Raw genomic sequence first — 13,634 nt, forward strand, 5'->3', positions numbered from 1 at the left:
AGAGCAAGAAAAAGATCAAAAACAGAAGTTCAGTCAGCAGGTGTCAGAGAGAAAAGTCCTCCAGTAATGTGGTACATGGGACAGGGGATCTGGATGCACGTGCTGGAGCAGTAATCCAATGTGAAGTTCATTCCAGACAGAAGAAAAGACTGTCTCCTTTCTCTCTAGTACCTGGTAAGGGTTGTCTGAGTAATAGATAAGGGCTCTGCAATTCTAGAACACAGTGGAGCTGAAGCCATAAGCACACAAAAAAACCTTCAATTCAGGATAAACTCAACAATCTCGCTCAGAGGTTGGGAGATGAAGATATACCATTTGTATAATAGAGAGTGTTCTCTTAGTTACTGCAACAGGTACGTTACCAGGGCTGTACAAGAGTGGGTAGGGGGTAAAACTACATCAAACTAGATTCAGCCCCTGAAGGAATTCAGAGAAAGCTTTGCACTGACATGTGCTATGGGTTACCAGAGGCTGCCTGATGCTGTCAATGGGTGCAAGTGAAACATGTTCCATTCCCAGGTGCGTTAACCTTCACCTTAATAACAAAGGAAAAGTTGTCCAGTAATTTACACCAGCATGTAGCCCCAGCAAAAAGGCATTTTATTAATGATGCCTCAAAACCTATGAACCTGAGCAGTTGTTTTGAACAAAATAGTGCGTTAATTGCCAGATAGTCCATATATTGTTTATAAAGAGCACTGATTGCACTGGAATCGAAACGCACGTACACCGAATACCTACTTGTAATATCAAACACTACAACAGCAGCAGCCGAGTCACGGATGTAGCTGGGAATGAGGCTGCGGAATCGCTCCTGGCCTGCGGTGTCCCACAGCTGGAGTCTGATCTGGGGGTGGAGGAGCAGAGGGGAAAAACCAAATGGGAAAACAACACAGGAAAAATACACTGAACGGCAAAGTAAACAAATGAAGAATGCAGGGAACCTAAGAACCTGAGAAGCAGATTGGTGCCTTTCAAACCCACCAGAAATTTCACAACCATTGCATTAATCACATCTCAGATGCAGATACAAACCATGAACAATGAAATAAATGGATGTCTTGTGCTTACTCATCTCATGAATGTGCTGAAGCAGAATTGGAACCAATTCTGCCATATACACCCAGTCAATGAGTCTTTGCAATGAAGATAAATCTCAGCTCAGGCATCCAGTCATTCAGTAGGAAAATCACTGGTGTTTTGGCAGTTTTCTCGCATCCTCACCTGAAAATGCTGGCTCGTGCTGGGGTATAGTTCCACGGATGCTGGTTGCCCTTTGGTACCTCACCCAAGTGACATTCTTAGTATGTGATCCTAGATCATGAATGCTGAAAGGCTATTCAACCATAAAGTAATCAAAGCTGAGCCTAATTCTGTCCTCACTTGATGTCCACATAGAAACTCGCCAGCAGAGATCACTAGATAGCAACCAGGAGCAGGAACTTTGGCTGATTTTAGCTCTCCTGTCAGGGAACAGTTGCATGGTTCTTTGGAAGAGACCAACGACAAGGCTTATAACTTTTCTCTTTATGCCACAAATGGGCCTCGAATTGGAAAAACAAAAAAACTCCACCTTTTTTGGAGAGTGTGAAGGCCAATGAGGAGTACTCACCTCCAATTTTTACTCAGATATATTTTATTAAGCCCTATAAGCTCTGCCACCAAAACAGCTGATTGGTGCTTACAGACCTCTGCTATTGCTCTCTTTTTGCTATTGCTCACTGTCTAGTGGTTGGCAACACAATAAAGAAGTATTGCTAATATTTTCTTACTATAGCATCCTTTCTTGGCATGGCTCAGGTTGGGAACTGAAGTGGAAGAAGTCAAACCTGTATCCTACCATCCATGGTGCTAAACATCAGCGCAGCAACACGCAGCATTACCACACCACTTGTTAAAAGTGCTTATTCCCAGTTTAGCTCATTTTTTTTTAATAACGGTGCTAAGACAGTTACTATAACTAGCAACCACTGATAACACCTCAAACACTAGGATTTTGGCAGAAACTCACAAGACAGTCTTGCTGATAGGTTCCCATTCTTGGACAGGGAGGATGTTCTTGTAATGGACCTATATTACAATCCCACCTGGAAGGCTCTACACTCTAGATGGCTGCCTGGATGACCAATCCTTCTCATCTAGGAAAACTCAAATGCTGCAGCCTGCAACAGATGACAAGCAGCTCATATTTCATTAACTTTGGCAGAAAGATGATTGTTGAATCAGAGTCAGCAAACTGTGCTTTGGGGTGGGGGGGGCGGTGGCTATTTCGATTACAGCCTGTGCTGGCTCTTGAACTCATGGTTCCCTTGAATAGGAACCTTGAGTACAGAGTGGAGATTAGTTGTCCTAGCTGTCAGAACAAGAAATTAGGTCTCCATGGATTACATCTTGTGCCAGCCATAACAGATTCTACCAGCTGGCCACACAGCAGCATGCATCCAGGCAGTCATATCTGCCTCTTGAGCTGCAGGCCTGCATGTTTGGCCCAGAGGCTGCAAAGGGCCATATACATCAATCAAGAGTCTTGCGTGTTGGCGAGAAAAGGAACAGCTGTGACAAAGCCGAGGCAACTAATATGGAGTATAATGCTTCAGTGAGGTCACCGATAGTCTGCAAAATTTACCTTCAGTAATTAATGTAATAGATAGCTGAAGAGCCAAGTGCCATCAAGGTGGCTTCAAATTTCTCAATGCTGGCCAATTTGATGACAGTTTTTGGAAAGGTCTTAGGTAGGGCTAATGGGAGGGTAACATTAACTTATTAGATAAGGGTGTCTAATTTCACTGCAGACCCTCTCAAATGTTTACAATTACTCTAAACCCAAACACCTCAACTAATTTTGTACAATGTGAGGAAGAGTGTGTGACATTGGGAAGTTTTGTTACCAGCTTTTGAGATCACACACTTCCAGGCAGTTTTTAGGTCTGCACTTAAGAGCACCTTGTAGGGCCTGGGCAGCTGACATGCAAGCTGAGTGTGGCACATCATGGGCTGAAGCTGAACTCAAACAGTAGAGCTGGAATGAGAGAGAACACCAACAGGTAAGAAAATATTGGATTAAAGAAAAATAAAGGCAGCAGAGGGAGTTAAGTATTGAGAGGTTGTGTAAAATGTGCATCTTGGAACTTAGAATGTTATTTCAGAGGGAATTCCCCACCTAAAGCCATTGTGGGAGCAGGATCACCACAAAGACTACAGCAGTTCAAGGAAAAGACCCACCATCAACTTCTCAGAGCACTAGGGAGGTGCAATAAATATGGTCTTGCCATAGTTGCTCACATCTAGAGAACACATTTTTTAATAATTATATAAGGGAGGAGAAAAGGTTCTTGGAATACACACTGCAGGTGATAGTCAATCCAGAGCTCATGAGGAATAATGATGCAGAGGAAGAGAATTTGTGAGCATCTGCTGGGCATCAAAGCAAGGCTTGGCATGGTATAGAAGGGAGGACCTTCAGATTTCTAGAGCAGGACAATGCCGTACAAATCTAAACCAAACCAGTACCAATATCCTCAGAGGATACATAGAGCAGTTAGGGCAGATGTAATCTGGTGAGGCAGGGAAAGGTGCAAGTCTTAAGAGTAAAAAGGAGCAGAGCTAAGAATAAGTATAAGGGGGCAGAAATAATAAGCTGGGGGTTTGAAGAGAAGTAAATTAGGGTAAGTGGAGAAAAGCTAAGACGTATAGTGAAGGAAAGTTTAAGAAAAAAATGGAAAAGGAGTTTCAGGAGTATGAATGGATCAATGCTGCTGGGCTTATTGGGGAACTGGAGGTACTACTTAGAGACATAGCATCCACAGTAGGAGGCCATTCAGCCCATCATGCCTGTGCCCACACTTTGAAAGAGCTATCCAATTATCCCATTCCCCTGCTCTTTCCCCATAGCCCTGCATATTTCTTCCCTTCAAGTATTTATCCAATTCCCTTTTGAAAGTTACTACTGAATCTGCTTCCACCACTCTCAGGCATTGCATTCCAGATTATTACAACTCACTGTGTAAATAAATGTTACCTCATGTCGCTCCTGACTCTTGCCGTTCACCTTAAATCTGTGTCCTCTGGTTACCGACTCTTCTGCCACTGGAAATAGTTTCTCCTTACTTACTATGTCAAAATTGTTTATGATTTTGAACACTATCAAATCTCCTCTTAACCTTCTCTGTTCTAATGGAGAACAACCCCAGCTTCTCCAATCTCTCCACATAACTGAAGTCCCTCATTCCTAGTACCATTCTAGTAAAACTCTTCTGCACTCTCTCCAAGGCCTTCACATCCCTCCTAAAGTGTGGTGCCCAGAATTGAACACAATACTCCAGCTGAGGCCTAACCAGTGTTTTATAAAGGTTTAGCATAACTTCCTTGCTTTTGTACTTAAGCCTCTATTTATAAAGCCCAGGATCCCATATGCTTTTTAACAGCCTTCTCAACTTGTCCTGCCACCTTCAAAGATTTGTATATCTGCACCCCCTTTAAAATTGTACCATTTAGTTTATTCTTCCTATCAAAATGCATCACTTCACACTTCTCTGCGTTAAATTGCATCTGCCATGCGTCTGCCCATTTCACCAGACTATGTCCTCCTGAAGTTGACAGAAACTTGGTTCAACCCTAAGCAAGACTGGGAACTGAAGGTTCCTGCCTATAAAATCAGGAAAGTCACCAGCCCTAGTTGGTATGCATCCCAGAATTTTGAACAAGTTGGGGATGAGATAGCGGAAGCAATGATCAAAGTTAAATGGGGGTTGTGCCAAAGCACTGAAGTGTGGTAAATTTTAGACCCCTATTCAAGAAAGGGAAAAATGGATAAGCCAATTTGTCTTAATTTCGATTGTGGGCAAACTTCTAAGGGTAGAAATTACTGCTAGTTGCAAATGTAGACTGCAGAATCTTTGCTAGTGTTGTAGCCCTATCCCTGACCCACGCTTACATTAAGTGAGGTTTTGCATCAGCATCAGAGACTTGCAATTACTGCCCTTGAACCCATAGTATGGGCCAAAATTAACGAACACTTAGAAAGGAACGGACTAATCAGGGATATTCATCATGGATTTATAAAATGCAGGCTGTGTTTTATTAACTCAATTGAAGTTTTTTGAGAAAAGCGGAGTGTATAGATAAATGTAATGTGATGGATGTTGTATATATGGATTTTCAGAAGACATATTAAGATGTCACAAGACTTCTATGAAAATTAAGATATTAAAAGGAAATGCAGTAATATGGACAGATACACTAGGGGACAAACGCAGACTGTAGGGTTAAACAAATGTACTTTAGATTGACAGAATGTGATGTGCCTCAGGGATCTCTGCTGGGAACTCTTGTTTTCCATTTACATAAATGAGGTGAATAAAAGCACAAAGGTTACAGTCAAAGGAAGGCTCAAAAAATTGGGACATTTTTCACTCTGATACATAGCCTCAGGTCAGAAGACCAGTGGGAGTCAGAGGTTTGGGTTCCATGCCCAAAAGCAGTTGGGCCAACAGCGATTTTTCCCCAGGAATTTTTCATTTTTAAAATGGAAAACTTACCTTCACACCCTGGGAATTTGATTAAGTAATCTAAAAAGATTATTCAGAAGCTAAAAACTCAATGATCTACCGATTTCCATTGGAGTGATAGGATGGTAAGGTTTCCCTTCTCCATTATTGGTAGCTAATCAATGTTCCACTGTGCTGTATGCAGCACCAAGTTTCAGTTGTGTCACTGAAAGAACATGAAGTCAGCTCAGAACACACCGTCACCTAAGCAGACAATTTCAAGTGCACCCAAAGGGCTTCCCTCAGTCTCCTCCAATCTGAGCCACTGATCCCATGTCCAATGAGGTCATATATCCAGATTAATAAATAGATTTGAAACATGGCCTGGGGAGAGAGGAGTGAATGGAGCTGCTTTAAACAAACACTCAGCTTCTGCTTGGAGTTACCAGCTCCAGCCTCACTTGTAAGTATTTGCATTTACAAAAAATTATCAGGAACAACATCACTGATCATTTTTAATACCTTTTATCTACACTATGTCTACACTAGCTTCTTGGACTGCAGATGATACCAGGTATCATGGAGAAAAGTAACAGGACTGGAGCATTTTCAGTGTAACTCCTTACATTCCTCAAACAGCTATCTGCTGGTCACTTTATTAAAAATCAGGAGAAATGTAGTTAGGATGTTTTGGAGGCTTGGTTAGTTGGTAGATGCACCACGTGGTATGACACCGAGGGACAATGACCCTAGGTTCAATCTGTTCAATGTTAACTGATCTCAGTCAGGATCATGGTGAATGCTACAACTGGCCTCAGTGGTTAGTATTCCCAGATTGTTTGGGGGGGGGGCGGGGAGGAAAGAGGGGGAAATATACCAAATCAGGTAGAGCCTATGTTCCCAATTCTTATAAGATGACCAGTGCATGAAAGTATGTCTCAAAATTAGGCAAAGACAGGATCAGACTCTTACGATTCCCACTTCGGGTGAATAGCCTACCATTACTCACCATTTACACTTATATATTGAACAGGCTAATTGGACAAGATACTGGAAGAGCACAAGTGCCCATGAAACCACATACCAGTATAGGTTAACATCTTCAGGAGAAAAATAAAGGCCAAGGACATTTGGATTTTGTGACACACAGGCAGCCTGCAGAATTAACCCAATAATTGCAGCAACTTTTTTACTGCTCTGATAACCAGAAACCTTAACAGAGATAGGACTTGAAAACAGATCATTTCCCTCCAGTGCAGTGGTTCAGTTCTCATGCTGCAGAATTAACCCAATTCATGCAGTACTTCTTGACAATCAATTCGTAATGCAGCAAGAAAACTCACTTGCACCGAACACCAGATCACAACCTGTAGGTGGTTTCAATTTATTATTTTGATTATTTTTGTTATACTGGTTCTGGAATAATTCAGCACTATATTACAGAACAACCAAAAAGAAAATATTTCTATCTCAACTCAGGTGGAGATTTTCAGCATGAGGCAGTTGCTACGATCTGCAAGATGAAAGGTCGGACACATTTTAATTTCATTTGTCACTCTGCTGACCGGTTGTGCTGAATAACAAACCTGGAATCTTCCATCGATAAGCATCCCCCACACAGCAACCAATACCTTCCAACCAAACTTCAGCAAGGATAAAGTGGTTTGAGACACAAAAACTCTTTCATTGGCTGTAAATGTGATCATACTCACCGTCCGATCTTCCAAATACATTGTTTTAGACAGGAAATCAATTCCAATTGTTGCCTGGGAACAAAACACCAGATTAGAGGAAGCAAAAAACATCGACACTGATCACAGGACAAGAGGTCACAAGTACAAAATTCACAAGGCTAGAGAATGGTTAGATTTAGAAAAACTTTTCCTCACAGGACAAACTCCCAGCAAAAGTACTTGATTTGGAGTCGATTGGCACATTTAAAAAGTGAGCTGGACGGCTATCTGTTGACAAGTCAGCTTGAGGATACAGAGATAATAATAGGACTGCTTGATTTTATCCCCCCCTAGAAAAGGAACTTAATGTTTTTTATAGTAGGGGATAGAAGGGTGCATGATAGATCCACAAACCATGTGTAATTCTAACAGGGTTGAAGGGACACATGGCCTTTTCCCACTTAGGTCTTTAAAAATCAAGCAGCTGAAACCTGTGCGTCGGCTGACAGCTTCCAACAAACCATCAGCAACTGCTTCCCTCCACATGGTCCGATACCTCTAAACATTCAGCAACCCCACCCCCCCCAAACTTCCAACCATCTGTCCCTAAGTTGCTGACTTTTCTAACTATTAGCAACTCCCTCTAATATGGACTGACTGACAAACTCTGTTACCAACCAATGCCTACTTGGACAGAAGACACTGACCCAGACCCCCATCCATTTCAAAACACAGGAGACTTTAGGACCAGGATAAGGCCAACAAGCTCATCCCTTTTTTGGTTGACCTTAATCCCATCAATGCCCCCTTCTCCAGAAATTCATCTAGTAAAAAGCTCAGTAGCAATAAAGAGTTTTCATAAAATTCATGAACAATTAACTCCAGAGCACCAAGGTTAGAGAAAAAGCCTTGTGATTTTAAAAGACTTCAAAAGTAATTACAGTTCTCTACTGAGCAAGAAGAGGTACTTACAGCAGTTGAATTTCCCATTTTAAATTTCCTTTGAAGATGTGTTTAAAAAATGGCCCTTCACTCTATGTCTGAGGGAGCAGTGTAATCAGTTGACCATCACACAGCCTGTAATGTTTACCCACCCCCCCCCACCTCCTTCCCCACCGATCTCAACAGCCCGGTGGAAAATTCTCACGGTTAATCAAGGACATAGGTTTGTCACGGTATGTGTTTGTCCCTCCCCATCTCTAACCTCCTCCACCCTTCCGAGAACTCTGCGTTCATCCAATTCTGGTCTCTTGTGCAACCCTGATTTCCTTCACCCCCCTCATTGGCGGCTGTGCCTTCAGCTGTCTAGGCCCCAAGCCCTGAAATTTCCTCCCTAAGCCTCTCCGCCTCTCTCCTCCTTTAAGGCGCTCCCTAAAACCTACCTCTGACCAAGCTTTTGGTCACCACCCTAATATCTCATTAGGTGGCTCGTGTCAGATTTTGTCTGATAATGCTAATGTTAAGCGCCTTGGGACGTTTTACTATGTTAAAGGTGCTATATAAATACAAGTTCTTGATGTTCCCCAGTTTTTTAACCCTTTGTCAATGTGGCCAATTTGTCTAGATTAACTATAGCACTCTGCTTGTCACAGTTTAAGCTTAAGATTCACCCTTTTGTATCAAACAGGGACAGTAGACAACTGGCACAACAAATGCTTGGACTGTTCATGCCAGCTAACACCAGTGACTATTTTCCAATCCATTGGAGATAATTCTCTCTCTCTCTCTCTCTCTCTAGCTCCCAAGTCAACAGGTTAAAGCTCTCTGTGGCACTAGCCTCTGGATATAAATTAATCACATTAAACTTTTGGAAGTGGAAACAAGAATATCCTGCAGAAGGCGCAAGCACTGTTCTCTAGCGGAGACGGTATACAATCTACTCAGACCTCTGTTGGTTGTTGCAGTGCAACAACCATCTCAAGGGACAATACAGCCTCCATTATCCTAATGGCCTGTGCATGAAGGATTTGGGCTTTGTCATACCCTTTCCCTAGACACTGCGGCTAAGAGCAGGAACTCAGCATGTGGGCAGAGAAGCATTGCAAAACATGGAGCTCAGACACTTAAAAGTTTTCTGATTAAGAGATACTAATCTACAGTGTCACTCACCTGGTAAGTGTTGTCGAAACTGTCATACATAAACCTTGTTATCAGCGATGTCTTTCCAACTGCAACAGAAACAACATTCCTCAAATTAGCAAACATACTTTTACAGATTAAAAGGAATATAATTCACAAGAGAATAGAGACAAATATAATGCACAATTAAAAATAGCTATCAGAACAGCTAAGAGATTAATGGAGAAGAAGATAGTAGACAATTGCAGTAGCAATGGCTGAAGCATTTTTTTTAAGCTACGTTAGGAGTTGGAGGATCATTAAAGAATGCATAGTGCCATTGAAAGACACCTTAGGATACATTTATATGGACTCCCAAGGTATGGCAGTAGTGTTAAATGATTATTTTGCATCAGTCTTCACTACTGTGGACAATGCTCAACAACCAGCTGTAAGGAAATGGTTAATAAGGCTGACAAAGTGTCCTAATCTAAAACCACTACTGATTTGTCTTCATATTGTGGTAATGTTAGCATTTAGCCTTTGTTAGGTAGGAAAGTATGATTCTAAAATTGTAATATCTTAAAATAGTTACAAGTGTACAGCAATTCTCAGCTCTCAGGGCAACTCTCCCCATTCTGTTCCATACACAACACTTTAGGTATGCCCTTCCTGTGTGTTACCCTGTCCCCTGCCGAGGAGAGCCATTGGCCTAGGCTGGATTCAAACCCAGGCCCCGGATGAAAGATCATAGCGATGATTCTGAAAACTGCCAAGCTGGTTTTGCACAATCAGTTCAACAACCAACTGGCATGGTCAAAATTAAATGCACTGTTTTACAATTTCCACATGGACTGAAGGGACACTCCAGCACGGGTATTTGCATGAAGTGACATTAGCAAAAGAAAAATATCCCTAATCTGCATGGGCTTTATTTTTAGAAAATACTTAGGTCTTGATTTGATCACTGAACCCACTCCAGTTTATCTCAACAGTGGGGTTTATAGGTTAAGCTTGATAGTGGACTTTAGGATATTTATAATTTTTTTTCCTGCTCATTGCTCAAACCAACTTGAAAAGGAAAGATTTGCAGATCTGTGGGGAAAGAGCAGGGGAAGTGGAACTTATTGGATAGTTCTTGCAAAGAGCCGGCAGAGGCCTGATGGGCCGAATAGCCTCTTTCTGTGCTGTTAATATTCTATGATTCTCAGTAGTATAAACGAGGCAATGACATGTGACCAGCCCATCAGTACAAGCCAGCAAGTGCAGTCTTTACAAAGTTAGGAGGGTCTGTGGTCGGAAAGTCCAAGTCAATGGTCTTCAGTGTGGCTGAATGAATTCAGATCAGCAGCAAAACTCACCATATGGTAGAATCATTTCCACTGGGCAATGCTACAGATAACAGAACACGTTATCAGTTCTTTCACATCCCCGTTGATGACCAGCCATACTGAACCAGCGAGTAACAGAAAAGGCAGGAAATTTCTCACATCTTGCACCCTCCATAAAAACTTCAGCTCTGCTGCCCGTATCCTAACTCGCACCAAGTCCCATTCACCCATCACCACTGTGCTCACTGACCTACATTGCCTCCCGGTCCGGCGGCGACTCGATTTTAAAAACTATCATTGCGTTCAAATCCCTCCATGGCCTAGCCCCCTCCCTATCTTTGTAACCTCCTCCAGCCCTACAACCCTCCAAGATCTCTACACTCCCCCAATTTTGGCCTTGTGCATCCCTGATTTTCACTGCTCCGCCACCGACGACCATTCCTTCAGCTGCCTAGGCCCGAAGCGCTGGAATTCCCTCCCTAAACCTCTCTACCTATCTCTCCTCCTTTAAGACGCTCCTTAAAACCTACCTCTTTCACCTGTCATAATATCTCCTTACGTGGCTCAGTGTCAAATTTTGTTTGATAATGTTCCTGTGAAGCGTCTTGGGGTGGTGAAGCGTCTTGGGGTGTTTTACTATGTAAAAGGTGCTACATAAATGCAAGTGTTGCTGTTGAAACGCGCAGATCGGTCAGAAGACACCTGTGGAGAGCACAGCCAGTCGACCCTTGTTCTGGAGAAGGTTATGATCCCGAAATATCGGCTGTTCTCTGACCTATGTGTTTCCAGCAATTTTTGTTTTTATTTCAGATTTCACATATCCGCAGTATTTTACTTTTTATTTGTACCAGCAAGAAACAGTTGATTCTAGCTCAGAAAAGTGAAGCAATCGATGTTGTATTAATCGGTCAAAATTGATACTGCTTTTTTAAAAAAAAGGTCCTTGTTTCTATTTTAAAAAGACCATAGTGGCCTCATCAGTATAAGGAGCAGTTAACTGTACCTTAGAGGAAAAGGAAAGTCTGCAGGGAGTATTTCTTGTATTCCCCTTTTTAATAGAAGAAAATCTTACCAAACATTTCTTTAAATAGAAGTGCCAATTATATCACTGCCACGGAGACCATGTGAACATGGTCTCTCCAAATGCAAATAACTGGAGGACGAGGTTTCAGACCAGTGTGTTTCCAAGCCCGCAGTGTGGCTTCCTGAGGTCAGGCGCTTCTGAAGCATCTCTCCGACACATGATGTGAAGCCACCCCCCCCAATCTGTCTGCAATAGATCTGTTGCAACTTGCACAGGGCCCTCCCTGAAACTGCTAGGTGTCAGCTGTGGCTCGGTGAAATTTGAGCAAAAAATCTAGCCTCACACACAGTGCAGTGCTGAGGGAGTGCTGCACTGTTGGAGGTGCCATCTATTGGAGGAGACGTTAAACCGAGACCCCACTGCCCTCTCAGGTGGACGAAATGCCACCATTTCGAAGAGCAGGGGAGTTCTTCCTGGTGTCTTGGCCAACATCACTAAAAAACACATGATCTGGTCATTATCACATTGCTGTTTTTGGGACCTAGCTGTGAGCAACTTGGCTGCTGCGTTTCCTACATTACAACAACGACTACATCTCAAAAGTACTTCATTGGCTGTAAAGTGCATTTGGATGTCCTGAGGTCGTGAAAGGTGCTATATAATTGCAAGTCTGTGGAGGAGGGTTTGAACTAATTTGGGAGGGGATGAGCACCAGGATGTAGCATTAGAAAGGAGAAACAAGGTGCACAAAGGGTTGGTAGAGACAGACACCACTAGTGTAAGAAATAGTAAAGTATTAGGTGGGATCAGACTAAGAAAATAGGAGATGGTGTAAGAGGTTTAGAGTGCATGTGTGTAAACGCACAAAGCGTGGTAAGTAAGTTTGGTGAGTTGCAGGCGCTAATAGCCACATGGGAATATGATGTAGTGGTGATAACGGAGACCTGGCTCAAAAAAGGGCAGGACTGGGTAATAAATATTCCTGGACACAAGGTGTTCAGGAAAGATAGGGAAGGAAAAAAGAGGGGGTGGGTGTGGCAGTATTGATTAATGAGAATATTGCAGTACTGGAGAGTGACAATGTCCTTGAAGGGTCAAGGATAGAATCTATTTGGTTAGAGTTAAGAAACAATAGAGGTGCCATTACACTACTGAGTATTCTATAGGCTACAAACTAGTGGGAAGAATATAGAAGTGCAAATTTGCAGGGAAATTACAGAGAGTTGTAAGAACTATAGAGTAGTGATAATGGGGAACTTCAAATATCCTAATATAGACTGGGATAGTAATAGTGTAAAGGACAAAGAGGCGGAGGAATTTCTGAAGTGTGTTCAGGAGAACTTTCTTGATCGGTATGTTTCCGGCCCAACGAGGAAGGAGGCATTGCTGGATCTCGTTCTGGGGAATGAAGTGGGTCAAGTGTCAGTGGGGTAACATCTAGGGAACAGTGATCATAATATCATACGGTTTAGATTAGTTATGGAAAAGGACAAGGAGCAATCTAGAGTAAAAATACTCAATTGGAGGAGGACCACTTTCAGTGAGTTGAGAAAGGATCTGGCCCGGGTAAATTGGAATCAAAGATTGGCAGGCAAAACCATAATTAAACAATAGGTGGCTTTTAAAAAGAAGATAGCTCAGGTACAGTCTAGGTGCATTCTCATGAGGGGGAAAGGTAGAGCATCCAAAGCCACAGCTCCCTGGGATGACGAAAAAGAGTGAAAGATGAAGCAGAAAAAGGGAGCGTATGAGAGATGTCAAGTTGATAATACAAGTGAGAGCCAGGTTGAATATAGAAAGTACAGAGAAGTGAAAAAGGAAACAAGAGGGGCAAAGAGGGTATGAGAATAAACTGGTGGCTAACATAAGAGGGAATCCAAAAGTCTTCTACATGCATATAAATAGTAAACGGGTAGTAAGAGGAAGGGTGAAGCTGATTAGGGACCAAAAAGGAGATCTACGCTTGGAGGCAGAGGGCATGGCTGAGGTACTAAATGAGTACTTTGCATCTGTCTTTACCAAGGAAGAAGATGCTGCCAAAGTCACAGTAACAGAAGAGATA

The 13,634-nt window shown here is 42.5% G+C and overlaps 1 protein-coding gene across 2 annotated transcripts in view; it reads right to left on the reverse strand.

The window, feature by feature from the left end:
• rab41 (RAB41, member RAS oncogene family) overlaps positions 1 to 13,634 on the reverse strand; it is a 43,538-nt gene that overhangs the window by 20,613 nt on the left and 9,291 nt on the right. Inside the window, exons 2-4 of one of the 2 annotated variants that reach the window (XM_067997058.1) lie at positions 9,269 to 9,327; positions 7,199 to 7,252; positions 742 to 847 (exon numbers count right to left, since the gene is read on the reverse strand). In XM_067997058.1, the coding sequence (XP_067853159.1) occupies positions 742 to 847; positions 7,199 to 7,252; positions 9,269 to 9,327 (219 nt within the window). The remainder of the gene's footprint in view (positions 1 to 741; positions 848 to 7,198; positions 7,253 to 9,268; positions 9,328 to 13,634) is intronic. The other variant, XM_067997059.1, reaches the window with a different exon arrangement.

The sequence above is a fragment of the Heptranchias perlo genome, chromosome 15 (assembly GCF_035084215.1).
Source record: "Heptranchias perlo isolate sHepPer1 chromosome 15, sHepPer1.hap1, whole genome shotgun sequence".
NCBI classification, from domain to species: Eukaryota; Metazoa; Chordata; class Chondrichthyes; order Hexanchiformes; family Hexanchidae; genus Heptranchias; species Heptranchias perlo.